General features: G+C 41.2%; 1 protein-coding gene across 1 annotated transcript in view; it reads right to left on the reverse strand.

The window, feature by feature from the left end:
- The window catches only part of LOC104395378 (glypican-5-like), a 57,147-nt gene extending 49,499 nt beyond the window's left edge, over nucleotides 1–7,648 (reverse strand). The window contains exon 1 of the mRNA XM_010005068.1: nucleotides 7,495–7,648. Within this exon, the coding sequence (XP_010003370.1) occupies nucleotides 7,495–7,603 (109 nt within the window). The 5' untranslated portion in view covers nucleotides 7,604–7,648. The remainder of the gene's footprint in view (nucleotides 1–7,494) is intronic.
- Nucleotides 7,649–20,301: the final 12,653 nt, after the last annotated feature.

Here is a 20,301-nt window from a genome sequence, read left to right on the forward strand (position 1 = left end):
CTCTTTTTATGGACCAGAGACCACTGTTCGAGAAAGTACTGTCTGAATTAGCCAATCACCATTGGCCAGGTACATATTCTGTTAGGAGCAGTTTTTAATCTATTGTTTATATTTCTGCCAGCTATCACAACCCTTGTGCTGCTTCTTTGCTCTGCACTTATCTGGTAGGGCAAGAGGCCTGTTCATTCTGTCCTTGAGTGAATCAATGAAAAGGCATCACTCTCGCTTTGCTGACTTGAAAGGCATTCTTTGTTTAGTCTTATGTGGGGGGGAAGAAGATGGACTGTTCCCCACAGGTACCATCTGAATTTTTACACTAAGTGAATGAAAGACTGGCATTACTGACCCGTGACAGGAACTTACACTTAGATCACAAATCACAGGTGACTAGTAGCATGAGCTAAACTGGAAAACACAAGATGCAGGAAGACAGAACTGTCAAGGAAACACAGAATGTGACCGGGAGTTTGGCTAGAGAAATTATTTTTTTTCAGTAGCATCCAGTTAACCTGGAGAAAAAACAAACAGTGAAAACAGTAAAAAGCCTTAGATATCTGATTTTCATAACATATATTGTGGGAGATGAAACAGGATGGATGGGAAAAATCAAGAGACTTGTAAAGCCTTAGAGGACATTAGTAGGCTGCATGTTTAAAGCAAGCAACTTGATGCATAATTAAATTGCAGTCAACATGTGGTCAACATTGCCAACTCTTTTCTGGCCAAAAGATAATCTGGTGAAAGAGACATTCATGGTCAGTGGACCCAACAATGGATAATTACACCAGCACAAACTAACTCAGCCTAACTCAAAGCTCTTCAATTATCATTCTCCAGGCAACAGTAAGGTAAAAAAAGGGAAGTGTGTGTTCATAGTTCTGATATAATTCCCTGTTCATTTACTAGCCACTGAACAAGACTGCAAGGGGGCCCTGAAATCTCACCCAATGTGGCAGTATCCACATACAGCAGAGGAAACGTGGCAATTGCTGACATTTCATAAATCGAGATGCCTCCAATAAAGAGGAAAAAAATAGGATGGCAGAAGCAGAAGACCATCTCCCACAAAGGTAATGCTGCACCACTGTGGCATACAAGTTGCTTGGTTATACAAGCTGATCATTTCTAACAGACTCTGGCTCTCCTACCCCACCAGTTCTTCATCTTTCTTTGCCTCCACCTACCATAAACTGTCTTACAGTGGATTACAAACCAGGGGAATTCCTTCTGCCAAACTGATGACACCTTAATGGTGTCAATTGATGACACTGGATTTATGAACAGGTAGTATCAAATATAAAGGAATATATCAAATATAGCAAAATATCAAAATATAATCTCACCAAAGAGTTGGTGCAGAATATCCCTTCCTCACACTGCACTGCTCTGAAACACAGACCTGGTCCACAAGGCAAAGTAGCCCAGCTGGCCAAGATGAGCCTCTCAGACTTCAAGTGAACATTTCACAACACTACAATCACCCAAAATTGCCTTCCCCTCCAAGTGTCTAGAAATCAGAAATACTTTTTGAGAGGGATAAGAAGAGGTCAGGAAGATAAACTAAGCTGCATTCTTTCCTCTTCCTGTCTGATGTGCCACTTCAGGAAAGACATTTCCCCTCCCATGGCTCACTTTATCCACATCCAGCACCAATACACCTACACTGAAAGCCTTTCCAAAAGTGCTTAAGATTTACAGACAGAAAGCACCCCATAAAGAGCTATGTTTAAATTTCAAAAGAGAACAGAAGCAGCCAAAAAAAAAAAAAAAAAAAGCTGGTTTTGTCATATGGATGAAGACAGTCTTCTCCCACCTCGAACCCCACACAAGACAGACAGCAGCAGTCCATGTGCATGCAGTTCACACATGCAAAGCTACAGCTAAAAAGGAATGTTCCAGACTCCCTTGGGCTGCAGACATAAAACAGGCTTTCACTCCAGCTAGAAATACGGTGCATTAGGCTAGAAATGCATAGTATACAGGAGGTGGACAGAAATACTCTCTCTCCTATCTGTCTGTAGGCAGTCAGTTTGCACTGAGCCTTAACTAAATGACACTGTTCTGCCAGCTTACAGCTCAAAGGTCAGATAAAACTCTACGTAGCAAGGTTACACAGGTGGAAAGAGGTGGGTAACAATTTGTCTGAATAAAAGAGGGAAGGTTGAGAAAACTGGGTTTGTTCAGCATTGAGAGAAGAAGGCTTAGGGGAGACCTTATTACCACGTTCCAGTACTTAAAGGGTGCCTACCAAGAAGATGGAGATGCCCTCTTTACAAGGAGTCACATGGAAAAGATGGGATAATGGGCACAAGTTGCTCCTGAAGAGATTCCTACTGGACACAAGAGGTAAATTTTTCACCATGAGGACAACCAAACATTGGAATAGTCTCCCAAGGAAAGTGGTAGATTCCCCCACATTGGACAGTTTTAAGTCTCAGCTTGACAGGGTGCTGAGCCATCTCATACAAACTACAGGAACTAGAAAGATGGGACCAGATGATCCTTGAGGTCCCTTCCAACCTGGCATTCTGTAAGACCAAGTACTACAGGATCACAAAAAAAATATTTTAAAACACTTGTGCATTTCTATAACCCCGCAGTAAAGGAAACCAGAGGCATTGTTGGTGATGGCTTGCAGGTTTCTTTTGATGATTGGCTTTTTGTTTGGTTTTGTTGGGGTTTTTTTAATAGCTCAATGATATTGGAGTGCATCCATCTCTTGCATTGTCACTACACTTCATACAGTCATTAAATACAAACCAGAGTGCTTTTCTCCAGTAAAATCTTTTCTGTTTTGTAAATTTCATTGCACTTCAAAACCAATAACCAGCCATCCCTATGTCAAGCTCATATTCCTACATAAAAATAAGTTTCAGCAACACTACAACTCAAGCCAAATTAACATAGAGAATGTTTTTTACTCCAAATGGCAATGAGTGCTAGCGTACTAAGTTACTTACTTCTTTGAATGCTCAGGTCCCAGAGATAAGACCCACAGAAATCCGCCAACCCTTCCCACTCACCAGGGAAGATGTCAGATTGAAAACTTTGTGCTTAAGGACTTCCTGGATCATTAACTTTCAGGCATTTTACTGACAACCAAGAGTCCTGGGCTACATTCCTGCAAAACAACCAAGTTCTTCCACCTGCCTTGTACCATTCATGTCTTCCCAGTTGCCTGCTTGGATCTGATGATAATAGGGCAAAGCAATGTCTGTTCACAGCAACATCACTGCAACTCCTGCTATTAGAAACAGAGGCAAGGAACTTTCCTAACCAGTATCAGCCCATTTTCTAAAAAGCAAAAACACAAGGGCAGCTTTGACAAAACTGGAGTTAAAAGCGAGAGGAACAAAGTGCTGCAAAGTTAATCTGCTCTCCCATAGCTGAGAGAATATGCAAATGCCTGGCCCTGCCATTTGACCCCCCAAGGTCAAATGAATGCTATTTCAGAGAAACAACACAAAATTACTGCTTTACAACCAACATACCTTCATTCATGAGAGCTTTCTCTTCAGAGGCTGTGAGTGAACAATTCCTACTGCCTGCTCTAAAAACAAAAAGTGCAGCAAAGAATAGTAATTTATTTTTTAAACTGCTGAGCTCAAACAAAGCTTTTAGCTGTACCTCTGATACCTGTGAACTTGATGACTGAAATGTGATGTGAATTTCAAAGCATCTTGTTCTGCCTCTCTGCAGAGACCATGAGCAGAACAAATAAATTGCCAGTGTTTGAATTCTCATTACCTCAAATTAGCCTCAGCATAAGATGACAGGAGCAGAGGCAAGCTTTCTGTGGATCCTTACACAGCACCTGTTCACACCCCATAAAGGACACAGAAAAGGGAGGGCAGGTTTCTCCCTGCTGTCTGCCCACAACAAAACTTTCCTGTCAGACTATTGATTCCTCTTCTGACAGCAACTTTCACCCTGCACACCTGCACCATTAATCCACTAACAATGAATCAGTTGCCTTGCTTGGAAGTGTCCCGAAGGAATGAAAGGACTGAATGAGGGAATTCGGAAGGAACTGAAGGATGGCTGTGCCAAGGAACACATAGTATCACCACAAATTTAAGGTAAAACAATACATTTTTTTACATGCAAGCCTTAAAACTTTGGGACAAAAAAACCCCTCAAAACAACCCTAGTAAGTTCAAAGGAGAATCTTCTTGTTATCAAGGGGTAAAGCAAGTTACAAAATTAAAGAATCCTGTCTGATCATCCATTTAAACAGTTGTGCTGGGCATTCGAGGCTGCAGTCCCAGGAGCAAAGACAAAGATGGGCACATCTTTGGATGGAACAAACTGACTCACTCCAAAATGCATCTAAAACAATGTCACCTGTAAGAGCAAGAGGGTGACATACTAGGATCATTACAAGAGGTACATTCTCCTCTTATGCTGTTCCTGTTACAGTCTGGAATGGCTTCATTCCATCTTCTTACTTACTCCTTCTTGCCTTTGACTCCATTTGGAGCAAAAAGTCATTAATGACAGATATGTACAGTGACTAATACCATGGTTATGACTTTTAGGCTATACCATGCACCAGAATATTAAGAGAAAGTGAATCCAGCAGCTTTCCATGAACCAGCAGCTTTCCAACCCCAGGGGTCCGGTTACATTCAACATGTCAAACTTCAAAAACATTGTGTGACAATTTACAATTTTGCAGGAGCTGACTCTGATGACAAGCTTCCCAAGCAGCCAGCTGGCCCTTTGATTCCAGCTTCTGTCCTGCCCTGTTACTATCAGGGAGGGCATTTTACAGCCTGCATCTGATGCCAATGTGCCTCTTCCTACTCAAATCAGGTGTAACAATTAGAGGAAGGAGTTTGAGAAGAAACATCCATGCCCAAGCTTGATTTAGTAAGTATTTGAGCAAGGACTGGGTTGCTAGAACTTTAAAGGAAAAAAAAAAAGCAGGACTGAACTGTAGTGCTAAGGCTGTCCACATGTATGGACTGGGCATTACCCCAAGAATAACAAGCTTGCCCACAGCTGTGGTATATTTCATCAAGATTTACAGACTAATTATTTTGCACAACTGAATCCAGCACCTGTGAAAATTGTCTTATTTCTGTGGGCAAAGGTATTTAAATAACATTTTCAATTTCAAAAAGAAATATCAAAACAAAACCTCTTCAAATTCAAAATGTCCAGTAAACCACAGTACCCAGGCAGTCTAGAGGGAATACTGAACTCCTATCAAAACTCGACTCATATGAGAAAGCTCTTTCCTATTAAGACTTGTGGTATGTGATTGCAGGTTCTCAGAACTAAGTGTCTTTTGACTTCCATGAAAGAAAATCAGATGAGTACTCCAAAAAATTGCTCTCTTTTCCTACTGAAATTTAATTCCCACCTTTACTTTCTCAAAGCTGGACTGAAAAATCCATTTCTTCTACTGTATTAGTCTTGAAAATTGTTTCACCAGAATGGGTATAATATTAACAGCATTGTCTGCTAAAAGTGCAAAATCTCCTCAACAGAAGACAACAAGGCTAACTACTGATTTGCTTTGACTACACTAACAGGACTAAAAACGTGTATAGGTAAAAGAAAGCAAAGTATGCATGAAAATTGTGCAAGTAAACACCACCACATACAAATGAATAAACTGTCATTTTTTTAGCAAGTCTGTGCCAGTTCCCACTGCTGCAAGAAACATGAAATCTGAAAGGCACCTGAAAGCTTCTAAAATAGGGATATTTATTTTCTCAGACTCTAAATGTTCTTTTGGCACGCTCACTTTATCATTCAAAATAGCAACAAACCAGAACAGACCAAAAGTTCAGAGTTAATGCAATGCAAAGATCTTCTCTCTCAGTAAAGGTCTCACACAGTACTACTCTTAGCAACAGACTGTTTATACAGCACAAGATAAAGGCTTTTCACTGACACCTGGGACAAAACCAAAGAACAAAAGCAGCTCCTAATGCAAGAGAGAAAAGTTACGTTTTTCAAGTGTTGCCACCTAAGGCAGACAGAAGGCAAGCCATACCAAGTTACCACAAGCAACCTATTTACTCGCCTCCAGAAGATGCCTGTAAATTTAAACTGTGTGAAATGTCTAACTACTTCTTTCATTCCATCATAAGGCTTCATTAGTAATGGACAATAAAGCTGCTGGTTTGACCTAAAGGGGCTGGCAAGTTAATCTATTCTGACCTTATCTTTATTCAGTCATGATACTGAAAGATTGCTTGAATAACTTATGATCATTAAACAATGCCAATAGTCACCCTTTTACTACAGTGCTCCTCCAAAGGACCTGCCAATCACATTTTTAAATCATGGGAATATTAAAAAGTTTCTAAAATTAATAGGAAAATAAACCAAATGCCATTTCTAACTCATTGGTACAGAAGAGAGGTAAATGACTAAAAGCAGAAGGAAATTTGTCTTTCCCTTGCACATCTCTCAGATTTCCACCATAGCTTATAGTCAATTTTAGATAATATGCTCTCTTATTAACTGTCAATCACATCTTTTATTAATAGTATTTTCACTGAAATGGAAGAAACTAGACAAAAAACTACCATTTGATAAAGCTACCATATTGTAACAATAGGCTTAATCATAGAGACCTCAATACTTAGTATTTTAGTAAGTATTGGCTTGTTTTCAAAACCCATTCCACAAGGGTGTTTAGTACTAAACATAGCAAAGCAGCAAGTTAAAATTAAGCACATAATTAGGCCCATAGAAGTCAGTAGGCTGGATCCATCACTCAATGATTGACTTAATCTCTCAACTCTCATATATTTAAAGTTCACAGTCTATGCTTATATGACCTTCTGGAGAAGTCTCCTGCACTCAACACTGTATAGTGTACAACCCTAGACAAGTATTTTCCTGCCTTTAGTAGTACAATAACCATCTGCATTAAGAAACTGCAGAGACTTACATCAACCTGATAGAATAAGGTAGCTTTGAGAACAGCAAGAGTTATGAAAATAGACTTTCAGCACAAGTTCCTTCATGCATTCTTATTTAACTGTGTAGCTGTACTTCTTAAAACCAGATCACTCTCCATGTTACCTGTCAGGTATAGAAACATTTAGACACAAAGAGAGAGCTGTGTTCTCATTTGATACATCAGTTAGAATGCTTACGCTTCAGCATCATTTAACTTTCTACACCTGTAGTTTGGCAACACAAGACAATATCAAAAAGCACAAACATCAGGCACCTAAGTGACATTTGAAAATGCCTTGAAAAAAATCCATGCCAATCTTTTTTAAAAAGACATGAACAAGGTGTAAGCTAAAATCTATTCCTAATTAGATTTAGGCAGATGCTTAAAATACCAGTCAAGATGAAGTGCCATCACTCTTTTCCAGAAGCAAGATCTCCAAAGAATAAGCCAGGGACTACAGTATTCAATGCAAGACAAATGAAAAACACAGGAAAGAGCTTTTTCTTTTCATCTCAGAGGATACTACTATAAACTATTCATAGGACTGCCATACCCCAAAAAGTTCCTACCTTGAAAAGCTGTAATATGACCAACAATCATGTACTTCAGTTCAAAGTTCAGTGCTTGGATACTTTGAGTCCTCTCCCTTCGAACAGCTGCCTGGTAGCTTTCTTCCATCTTTTTGGTGCAACACGTTGGTGCTTGATGTTGACAGATCTGTAAATCTGACTCTTAAAACAAAAAAGAAAAAAAATACACTGATTAGAAAATCTTCCCACTTATACCATAAAAAGAAATAATAATTATTAATTTCAAAACAACCTTCACGCTTAAAATTCTGAAACAAAACAACACATAATGAACGACACTGTGAAACTCTGCTAATGTTTCAAGGACACCAATATATAATTATTTTGCCTAAATTTGCATATCATCACATTAATCAGCTGCTAACTTATTTTACATCGTTAAGAGTACTGGGCACAAAATCATCTAGATAGAGTCAAAGACACAGCAGAATCACTGGAGATGTACATTCAGAGGGGCACTATTTCCACTGCACATCTTGAACTAAGAGCATAATAACTTAACATCTGAGTGAAAAACATGCCTCGAATTAAGATGCAATATTCACCTGAATAACCACTTATTCACCTCTTACACTTGAGTAAGCCTCTCAAAAATCTTTCAGGTCTTAAGCAGCTCACTCAAAAAAATGACTTTTCTAGAAGCTATGGTAGCTGAAGTGGCTTTTTTCCCCCTTTTCTCTCTAGTTTTAACATCTTTAGATCCTTTATGAATCAGATTTCAAAACAAGCAGCAATAGCCAGAAATACAGAATTGGTTTCTGCAACAGCCCCAGTTTAGCTATCTAAGGCGAGAAGAAGGAAACTCTCCATGCTGAGAGACTCAGATTTACCTACAACCACTGGGAAGTCAGAGACTGCCAATTCAATTTCTACACTTAACACATAGTGAAAGTCAACAAGTATTCACCTAAACAAAAAATAACTGCTACAAACTTAGTAGATCTCCATCTAGTTACCAGTAAACCTTGAATTTTGGAAACCAAGTTCTAACCTGCTTGCATGTAATGTAAAGGCACTGAAATCACTGCCACAACTACACAGAAAGTAGTGCTGAAAGAAACATGCTGGCGCATTTCAGGCATTTCCTTCCCTCCACCTCAGAGTATCTCTGAGGGAAAGGGGTCACAGGAGTCCACTGCCATCTCCATGACCATCCCCATCCCTCAGGCCTTGACACTGCTCCCAGGAAGGAGACACCCTTTCTCAGGAAGGCCAAGCTCCAAGCTCCCTCCCTGCCAACTCCTGACAACAACCTGGCAGGAGATGGAGCCCAAAGCAGGAGCCAGGCCCGGAGCTGGCCTGTCCCCACACCACCTTCCCTCTGGGCCCAAGGGGGATCGCTAGTTTTACACATCTGTGACCACTGTTGGCAATCCCTCCACACAGCAACTCTTAAACCACAGGGCATGAACAGATAGGAAACAGCCCCAATTGTCCAAAATACTGTAAGATTTCACCACAGTCACCACAAACCAGGCCTTGGGACAGAAATATTAAAAAGAAATTAAGCTACATTAATCCTCAACACTCACCCTTGTAGTTTAACACACAGCAAGACTTCACATACAGTTTATAGTAATGAAAGACAGGAGGGTACAAGGATGCAGACTGAAAAACAGAGAAACATCCCAACAACCAGGCTCTGCTCAGGGCCAGTTAAAGGTCAACAGCTCATTGAGATCAAAACTGCAGGGAGGAGCTCCAATAAATCTCCCTTGCCAGGAAAAAATAAAAACACTGAACTGGTTGAAATGTCTCCTTTGAATTGAAAATATCACTTCCAGTTTACAAGTCTTATGTCAATGGGCAGCTAATTTACATCCAAAAGGTCAAAACTGTAAATTTCAATTTCCCCACATTTTTATACTGGTTCACAAACAAGCACCAAAGTTGTCACGAACTGGGTTCACACAGGATAACCTTTTGGAGGTGGATTTGTTTCATGCTTCAGTATTATCACAAAAACATCTCTACCTGCTAAAATCTGAAGACCTAAACCCCTCAGAAAGCCCTTCAAACCAGACCATGGCACATCGGCAGAAGCCAGCAGGCTGCTAAAAGCAGCCTCAGGAGGACTGCACTCTCGTCACCGGCTGGGCACGCTTGCCTACTCTAGGCTGCCAGAGAAGCTGTCCCAGGTTGAAATTAGCTTCTTGGCCAGGCTAATTTTAACTTGGACTGGTTCCGTGATCCACTTCACCCCATGAACATATGTTTGTTCTGTCATAAGGAGCTCGGGGGTCAGGGAAGGACCACCTCCATGAGCTGCCACCACAAAGCATATGTGAAACTATACTACAGACTGCTGAGCAGCTAATTCAGTTTTGCAATGAGGTGTCTGACCAGAGGGGCTGTATAATGTTACTCAGCATCTGCAACTACTGTCACTCAGACCATTTCTTCTCACAGCAGCCCTCTGAATTTTTGTCTGAAAGCCTTTTGCAATGCTGAGACCTGTATCAAAAGGGTCTGAAATACAGAGTGCTCCATGCTATATGCCAGCCCTGCTACAGAAGCTACACGTGGCCATCAGCACTGCACAGAGCCTTCCCTTCTGAACTGCTGCACCACAGTAATCTGCATCTCCTCCAGAAAGAAGACTGAAGCTATCTCAGCTGGACTCCACTGCTGGGATTCTCCACCCAGCTATCTCCTTCCATGAATACTCCAGGAGCTCAAAGATTAGCTTTTCCTGGTCCTGAGCCAAAATAATGCCAAGGGCACTCAAATAGTAACAGCACTAAGCCCCTGACAGTTAAGGAGCCTGATGTAAAGCACAGAGCATTAGAAGTCAAGCAAAGAGCAAACCCCGCTGCCCCAGCAGCCCTGTCCAGTCAATACTGTCATGCACACAGCTTGGCAATTTCACTTGCTGCAATACTAGCCTGGGGGCATCACTTTTAACATAATCATTGTAACCTAATACAAGTTTTCAGTACTATACATGCCTGAGTGCTCAGATTAAATTAGAACTGATTAGTAGTATCTTCAAGTCTTTAATAACTCTGATACTAAAATTAGTTTATCTCATCTCTTTCATCTTAATGCAAAATACTCCCTCCAACAAACAAAGAAGAAGGGAGGAACACAGTGACCCAGTGGTGACCGAGCAGCACATGGCACGAACACTGCTGAGACCCAGGCTGAGCACCAGAGCTCTCACCCCAGAGCTGGGCAGCACTCACAGTGCCCCTGCAGCCACCTCCACTGAGCATGGCCACCAGTGACCAGCAATAGGGTGACAACCTCATGGGCAAACTCCTCCTTGATGTTTAGGAAAAAAGTCATCCTATGCACCAGAGAAAAAGCACCAATTGGGAAAGAGGGAAGAAAACTTATCAACAGCATTATTTCAGCTAATTTCTCTCCAGAACCTTCTTTTCTCCCTTCCCCAAGAGGCCCCTTATTGCCTAACTAATAATTTAGTTTAGAAGGAACCTCTAGCTCAACCTTCCTCTTAAAGCAGGTCAAACTACATGAAGGCTTCATTCAGCCAAGTTTCAAGCATCTCCAAGGATGGATGATGCCACAACTTCTCAGAGCTCCTGTTCCAGTATTTGACACCTTTGTTGTTATTTAAAAATCCGTTCTAATGAGAATTTCCCATATTTCAACTTGTGTCCATGGCTTCTCAGCACATCACCATGTGCCTGCAAGAATCCGGCTCTACTTTCCATTTTCTCCCAACAGAGAGTTGAAGATCTCCCTTAGTCTGCTCTTCCTACAACTGAACACAGCTCTTACACCCAACATAGGCTCCAGCCCCCTGGCCATGATGGAGCCTCTGCTAGACTCTAACCCGATGCCATAGAGGTGAAGCACCTGCATCCCAAGATGCCTCTATTTCATTTTCTTATGCATAAACTTACTAATTGAGCAGAATGTCTTCCACTGCATATGCCTGGGCTTCAATTCTAAAAGGTCAATGGCATTCCTAAAACAAATAAATTTTCTGCCTCAGGTCAGATGGAAGGATTACTCTAGTGATTATGTACATTATTTTTTCCGTTGAAGTCTGCTTTTCCCTGGAGTGCTGGCTAAGACTGTGGCTAAGCATTTTATTTTTTAAAGCGGGAAAACTATAGACTTTACAACCTTACTGTTATTATAAAAAACAGGATAAAGTATCTTAATTCCACTTTGAAAAACAAAGTCATATTCAGAAAAGGAAGAAAAATTATGCTATGCTGGGGTCTAAAGCATGAGTATTTTGGAGAGCAACAATGATCCCTACTCCAAACTCCTCTGCAATCCCACAACACCACATGCCAAAACCATCACCTTTAAATACCTCTCTGGCTCAACTATAAATTACGTAAGGTGCTAAACGCACAGAAAACTACACATTTTTACCTGATGTCCATCTGGCCAGACCTACTGAAATCAACCATAGTGTGTTTCATTGTGCGTTGCTTGGAAATTTGTTTTATATCAAGAGACAGTTTATCCTACTTCCTGAACTTTGGTACAACCAAATTCAAGGATACTTTGGCCATTAAAGCTAGCTGAATTAACACAAGTTCCTAAAAGTTGAGAGGCCTATTTAGTAAATAAAATTGCCTTCTCCCAAAAGCTGAAAAACTTAGTAATTTCTTTAGCTGACAGTTATTCTAACACATGATGGAGATGTCAACTGTATTTCACTGTCTTTCAAATGCTGTACACACTGTAAAAGCTACACTCTGAAACCAGAAAGCCCTACTTTTGACACACACCAGTTGATCTACTTTCACTGACTTTTTCACAGACAGGTTGGGTTTCTTTAAACAAGTTGAGCCTACAGCTTCCCCTGCATTGAATACTCCTAAGCAAGAATGATCATAGGGCTAGCTCAGTGCAATCTGTGTTCTCAAAGTTTGTATTCCTCTGTATTTTGACAAACTTTTCAACAGTGTTTCCAAACAAAGCTTTAGTACAAAGCCCAAGATTTAATGCTGCACAAATGTCTCCTAATATTGATTATACCCCAGTAACACAAAGGAAGGCAAAGGTGACAGAAGTACCTTGCACTGTGTCTGACCTGGCTGAACAGGAGCCAACACTTCATCCTTCTTGAGAATCATCTGTCTGGTGCAGCTGCTGCCTCAGCCAGAGGAAATTTCACCAATTAAAATACAACCAATTTAGGGAAAGTGTCTGACCTGGCTGAACAGGAGCCAACACTTCATCCTTCTTGAGAATCATCTGTCTGGTGCAGCTGCTGCCTCAGCCAGAGGAAATTTCACCAATTAAAATCCAACCAATTTATGGAAAGAGGCTAAATCAAATGATACAGGAAGCAATTCTCAACTAGGGTTCCCCCTGCAACTACTTGACATTGTGAGAAAAGCCTACACTAGCATGGCCATACCAGGGAAAGGGCATCCAGCCACTGTAGGCTGCCAAAAGTTAGTGAGGTCCTTTCTTTATCTACATAATATCTCTAGTGACCTGGTGCTGCTAAAGCCAACTTCTTCAGCTGCAAGGCTGCTCTCAAGAAACTCTCACCCACAGACACACAAACTATCCTTACCCCGCAGGGAGCACAGCCTCACAGAACAGCTCGGTCTCACTGCAACTAATCCAGTGTTTTGAACTAGAAAGACATACAAAGTGTATGAAGCTCATCAAGCACGATGTGTGCATAAATAGCTACTATTTCATTTGTCAGTATTTAAAATATGGTAGTTACTGCACTTGAAGTAGCACATTCCAGGAATTACCAGAAAAATCAACAAGCAAGAGCAACAGACTGACTGGAGAACAGCTTTATGCACTGGTGGAAGTGACTTTAATAAACTAAAGAGCCAGTAACCCTATAAACCTTCTGCTCCTATGAGCATCCAGGTAGGCTCCATGAAGCAGAGACTTTCTCTAGGTCACAGAGAGATGTCTGCTTTTCCTGCCTCAGATAAACTGTGGGCAGGCCCTCACACACATTTCCTGACTAGTCAGGAAGAACTTTCCAGTGTTTCAAACTCTTCCCTCTGTTTTGTTTAAAATAATGCCACTAACAGCCTTAATATAAGGATTGCATAGACAGCGTGTTAAAAGTCCCTTTAAGGCAAAAAAGATCAAGAAATACCAAAGCAAAACCTGAATTTGGCCCATCTCTCTATATGCAGCTTGACAACATGCATATATCTGTATGAGGACTTAGAAGAGTAGTTAGGAAAATGCAAGCCACGACAATTTCCTGTCCTTCAAATCCCTTGTTTCACACTGTACGTTAACATAGGTATTGTTTAACTTGATCAGTGGATTTTGGAATAAAAGAGAGAATGTAAAAAACACTGAAACATCACTGAGACCATGACCAGATGTGTTATTCCAGTTGAAATAATCTTCCAGTCTTATCAAGCACCACTTCAACCTACTAATGTAACTACTAGCATGTGTAGCTACTTTCAACTCAAGTTAAGTCATGTAGCTTGCATTAGTTCAAGGGCTCTTGAGTAGATCTAGAGAAAAAAAAAATTATAAAAAAAACACAAAATGGGAGGACCACTTCAATTGCATTGGAGTTATGCTAGGAAATCCAAGGGGGCTTGAAGAGCAAGAAGCACATGCAATGACACCAGAGAGCTGGCAGCATCAGCAAGTCCACAGCTTACAGGACAGCTGGAGACCATCAGGCACTGGCTCCTATCAGCTTCCACAGCAGGAACTCTCTAAAATACACCAGTCTTAAGGGCAGGTTCTGCTCAATGAAGTGTTGTTGGGCCTACTGCTGAGTACTTTTTGTCTGAGTTTTTCCCCACTTCGTTCTCTGTTGCTTGCCTTGCTCTCACCACTCTTGTATTCTGATTTTTGGGCTAGTTTCCAAGTCATCTTCTGCCCTATACCATAGGTTACTGCATCTACTCACTAGCTTTTTCACCTCAGCTTGTACCCTATAGAACCTGCCCAATGGATGGACCTGAGGAGCAGAACATGTCTGACTGCACTCTAAACTGAATGGCCCTTCACTCACCAAAACCTACACAGCCATTAACTAGCTACTTCCTCTGTTTACTTCCCTGACTCCCTCTTCTGACCACTTCTCACCCTCCTCAAATAAGCCCCTCAGCTTCGCTCTGCCTGCCTTCTTTCACCTGCTTCACATACCTGTGCCGTGTCCTAGAGAAGCAGAGCAGCTGGAGAGATTTCCAGCTCACGGGCTTCAGCCTCCCTGCAAGGAGGAGCAGCTGTTGCAGGACCATGCCACTCATTCCCAGTTTTCTCAGTTGTTCCTTGGAAACTTTGGCTGTACCCAGGAGGCTGAAGGCAAACAGCCCAGAGCTGCAACCACTGTTGCTTGTCTTATGTGTGTTACCAGACCTCTGACATGGCTCCCATGAGCACTTTCCTAATGTGCCCCAGCCTCCTTTAACCAGGGTGTTCTTAATAAATTATTTGCCTTTACTGGTGTAATTATGTGGGGAGAAAAGCCGGGATCTCCCACAATATACTGTCACAGCAGTGTGTGATGTTGAGCCACTGGGGGCCGGAAAATCCCCCCTCACTGATAGAGGACCTCGTATTTTACACTGGAGTAATAAAAGGGAATGGAACACGTACACAGGAATGGAAAAACTTGCAACATCTACAAAGCACCTAAAAGTAGAGATTTTTCAGTGGTTCCCAAAACAGCTTGGTTTTCAGTAGGATGTTGGAGATGCATCTTTGGTGGCAATGTCAAATGGCCACAGCACTATTGCTCCTAAATACACTCCTTAAGGGACAAAAGGGTGGATTAACCTTCCACAGTTCACTACTTCCTCCTCTGGTCTCCCCTGCAACCCAGTCTTAGAAACAGCACCATTTTAGTAGCACAAGGCATGAAACCTACCTGACAGAATCTCAGTCCAAACTGCTCATGTTGAAAATTGAGCAGCTGAGAAGAGAGTCAGACTGGTAAATGCCAGATGCTGAAGAGGGCAAGCCCCGGCTACCATGCCCAAGGGAGAGCACAGTGGTCACTACCTCCAGATCAGGCACTCCTATAGATGGATGATAAATTGTTTGATGATGATGATTAAATGAAGTTATTTCGTATTAGCCCAGTGCTAAGTGAGACAAAATATTTGAATATGGGCCTACCTTGGAAACTTGCTGACAGACGGTGAATGCTAAAAAGCTTGCAAACTCCCCAGGACATGCGCATCCAAATGATTTACAGTCTTGAGGATTTATCCTTCTATTTCTTTAAAAGAACTTCCATGAATTCATCTGCAGTCTATTCTGGCTCATCTTTCATTGTGTCTTACCATATTCATAGCAGAAAATCCCATGCTTTTTTTCCACCAACAGAAGTCATAAATACATACACAAGATATTTTCTAGAGGCATCTAGTAAATCTCCCTGTTCCTTATCATCCAAGGACAACAACTGCATTTCTGCTCTCCAGTGGGGGAAGCATTTTACTGCCACAGCATACAGTCCCTGAAGAAAGTGCCACAGAAAACATGTATGGTGGAAAGCTTAACATGAAACACAGCTATGTAGTACTCTGTGGATTACAGAGCTTACAGCAAAATTGAAGTTATTTTTAATTTAAAGATGTAGGTTTTTAGCACTGTACAGTTAAAAAGTAAACTTCTGAATGCAAATCAATATGAAGCTGCCCATCTAGTTCTACAGGGTGATGAAATAAAGCAGCTTTATGAGAGGTGCAAATTGCCTCATTCATGTCAACTTTGATGCCTAACGACAATTTAGATTTTAACACAACTGTTTTACCAGTGATAGGTGACTTTTTTTTTATAGGAAGTGCTTCCTAATGTGCTCTACCCTCTATGGCAAAATCCATATAAGGTGACATCGCATAGAAAATTTCAAAGATACCGATATGTTAATTTTTAAAAATGTACTTCTTATTCTTCTTAATTTTTTCTGTCAACATAAAAGTCTGTAGGAAAGTTAGAATGGAAGGGGAGGCAAAAGCAGAGAAAAATATAAAGGCAACGAGGGTCTAGGAGATCTTCAGGCAAGAGTCTCTGAAGGGAAAACTGAAACAGTAGTGGAAAACTGAGGAAAACAGTTCCTTCCTCTTCCCCAAGACTGGAATACTTCCATTTTTTGCCATCTCACTTGAAAACCACATATGAAGCCAAGCGCTCAGACAACATTGTCTCTTTTCTTTAAACATCTGTATCAATCTTCCTTGAAATACTAACTTTACAATCCAAATCCCTAATGCTTTTGACAAGTTTGGTAATTTCTCATTCAGAAGTCACCCACCAGAATCAACAGTTATACACAGGCTTACTGGCCAGTTTCTATCAGTTTTCATCAGTATTTTATTCCATTCCCCCTTCTATTTTATTTCTTTATTTTTAGGAAGAAGGGGGAAACTCTCAAAACCTGGGTGAAATACACAAGAATGTGAAGCACAATAAGCTCTTGACGCTATTTATGCAAATGGAATAGCAATCATCTACAGAGCTCAAGCAAAATTAAGCAATTGATTACTAGGCAAGACAGCCCTCACTATGGCAAATTCTTCAACTTCATCGCCCATGACACAGTAATTAATTAAAACAGGCAACAGCAAGGCTGCAGTATCACAAGGTTTCTTCATCTTGTTCTCTTTCTTCAGATCCTTACACAAATAATTCTGCTGCTGTCAAGAGCACTGACACTGATGTAAATCTAGAGTTTGTTGTCACTAATTGATGGCACAGGCACTGGAAAGCAACCCATGGGAGGCAAGAGGAAAGAGCCCAACATAAAGAACAATCATGCATGAGCATGCAGAAGAAATTAAAGGAGGACCCTCCATACCATGTTGAAAAGTGCAAGACAATTGCACAGTACTTATGGGAAATGAAAACTACACCATACAACAACCACCATTCACCACACTCCAAAAGTACCAGCCAACCTCCAGTACCAGCAACCTGGTCTAGTGGGACGGTGATCCTGCCCATGGCAAGAGGGTTGAACTAGATGATCTTTAAGGTCCCTTCCAACTCAAACCTTCCTTCACATTATAAAAATGCCAAAATAACTGAAAAATGAGCCTACAAAGAATCATAATTTAGAAACACTAACTACCTTAGTGACATGCACTTTATTTCAGACAAGTACTTGTGATTTTTTGCTATCTACATTAAATTAAAATAAATGGAAAATTAAACAGTTAAAATCCCAAAAGCATCAATGAGTTGGTGTTCACCAAGCGGTCCAAAAACAGCACGTGTCCACTAGCAAGGTAATCTACCCCTGTGAAATTAAAGGCCATGACAGTATTTCCATTTACACACATGGTTCTTCTAAAGTCAGGGGTGAGAAAGTCCCTCTGCCCTTCCTCATTTGTTTTTGTTTTGCTTTGTTCTGTCCACCTAGACCATGGAAAACATTCTGGTCATACCAGAAGCAGATTCCAGCCGGTGATTCCCCCAGCGCAGCATCAATGAGGAATGAAGTATTGCATTAAAGAAGTCCACAATGGAATACCACCTGAAGGAGCCATTCCCCAGTTTCTGAGTATCAATCATATCCCCCAAGCTGGAAAGCAGTCGAGCTCACTGCACATGACTTATCCCATCACCCCTCCCAGACTCCAGCAGTACGTGTAGCAGGGAGGCCTGTATTTTGCTGGGACATCTTAAGCCAAGGTAACGGATTCTGAAACAGACCTCATTTCACAAAAACTGAGGAGAGGTGGGATCCTTCGGAAGATGTTCCAAAAGCCTTTAAGATGGCACTATAGACCAACAACTTTTGAAAACCAGTATGGAAACTTTTGATGGGGCCCTAGATTTGGCAATACTGAAGTATATGTTTTACCTTAGACAACTCCCTTAGTCTACACACTTTGTTTCCCACATGTAAAAGAGGAGGATATTTACCTTTCAATCATTTGTTTGGATTGCAAGCACTGCCTAGTGCAGACTGCCTTTCACCATGTGCATGTTTGGAGCTCTCTGAAAGCCTGTTTATGATTTTGATCCTATACACCTGTTATATAAAGTAAAACATCATGTTTCTTTCCTCACCTCACTAAACCAAGGCACCACTCACAGTACTCAGAACTGGTTACCTTTCCCTTCTTGCCTTGTGTTATTCCATTCCAAACTTAACAGCATTGCTGATGCTTCAGAACTAATCATTCAAGGACAGAGCAGTCCACTGTGTCGTGGAGCTGTCTGAAGGCAGCCAAACACTGGCAGGCAGTGCTGGCTACGTTCAACCCACATTTGGAAAGGCCAGAGGCAGGCAGTTGGGCTGGCAGTCCCTCCTGGGCTGAGGAGGCAGCCACCAGAGAGACACAGCGGCAGCCAAATTGACACGAGCTGGCCCTATTCAGCCCTTGCTACTCAGCTAATGTTTTGGCACCTGTGATAGTGACTCTAGATTAAACTTTCCAAATTTAATCCAACAGCCCTGCCAACAAACAATATCAACACTTTCCATCACAGCTGGGGTGTATTTCTATTAGAGAAGGCCACAGAGCGTGGCAAGTCCATGACCAGCAAAGGGCGAGCTCCTGGAGAGCTTTACATCACAGCCAGGTACAACCAAACCACAGCTATTTTTTAGGGAAGGCAAATATTTGTATCTCCTGACATATCTAGGGCAAACCAAGTTTAGGAAGAGTAAATTTGATTACTGCAGCTTGAAACTGAAAAAGCAATACTTTAGCCAAATAAAACTTTGGGCTGCTCCAAATGGTAAGAGATATATTTTTTCCTAGACTTCAAAACTAAGATTAGGAGATTCAAGTCAAGTCTCTGAGCAGAAGTTTGAAAGCCTTTCTCCAAGAGCAATGGTTTTTATCTTTGTTTTTCAAAAGTCCTACTCCTTTGCAGGAAGTGAGTGGTTCTTCTACATATGCTTTGGTCTCTTTGCCTTCCAACTCATTACATATCTCCTTTTAGCTGCCCATGTGAAAACAGAAGGTAACTGAAAGGGACATGCTATTCTGCATTTCTGAAAAACTGATCCACCTTTTGTGTTGCAAAGAAGGAACATTTCAACTGCCAACACAAGGCAGCCAAAACAGATCCTGGGTTCCCATTGCTAAAGAATAAACACAGCCCAAAACAGTGACACACTGAAAAACAGAGGGTTAAGGGCCAGAGCTACTCTCTACCTGGAAACCTGGAGATCCTGATTCTATTTGCAAGACACCTAAAACTTTAGCCACCTTCCTCTGTTTTCAGTACCCTGGCTTCCACCATCTGGCCTACACACCTGCAATATGGTTATCTACTGCCAAAGTGTAGGCTGAATACAATTTTTTTTAAAGTTAGGACCAAATGCCCCACTACAGCCCTGAGACATCCTACTTCCTATAAATCTCATGTCTCCAGGTATCTCCATGCTGCTGTGCTATAAGGCTGCAGTTTTCCACAAGCAATCTTGCAACTCAACTGCTGTTGATAGTTTGATTACCTGAAAACTGCTTTTTCTACATACTCCCCTCTAACATTACATTGCAAATCTGTGAATTAGCTATTTTGCTTTCATGGAATTTGACATCTCCACACTTCTTGCCTGCTACTCAATTCCTTCTCAATAATATTTAAAAAGGAGGAAGAATTATTCTTTGGGCTCTAACACCAAATCAAGTTATTATGCTTAATGAGAAACCACATCTTGAATTAACTTAATTTCAGGTTAAACTAGTGCCCTTCATGTCAAATTGTTTTCAGACTTAGAGCACATGCCATTACTTACAAAGCTCACTGGACTGCATGTATCCCAAACTTAAGATGGATTGACTTACATTTAAAAAAATGCTTAATGCTGTATCTGTCACCAGTGGAAATGCATACAGCAACATTTCAGAACAGAACAAACTAGAGCAGTTGTCACAT

Source organism: Chaetura pelagica, unplaced genomic scaffold (assembly GCF_000747805.2).
Source record: "Chaetura pelagica isolate M959 unplaced genomic scaffold, ChaPel_1.0 scaffold219, whole genome shotgun sequence".
In the NCBI taxonomy this organism is placed as follows: Eukaryota; Metazoa; Chordata; class Aves; order Apodiformes; family Apodidae; genus Chaetura; species Chaetura pelagica.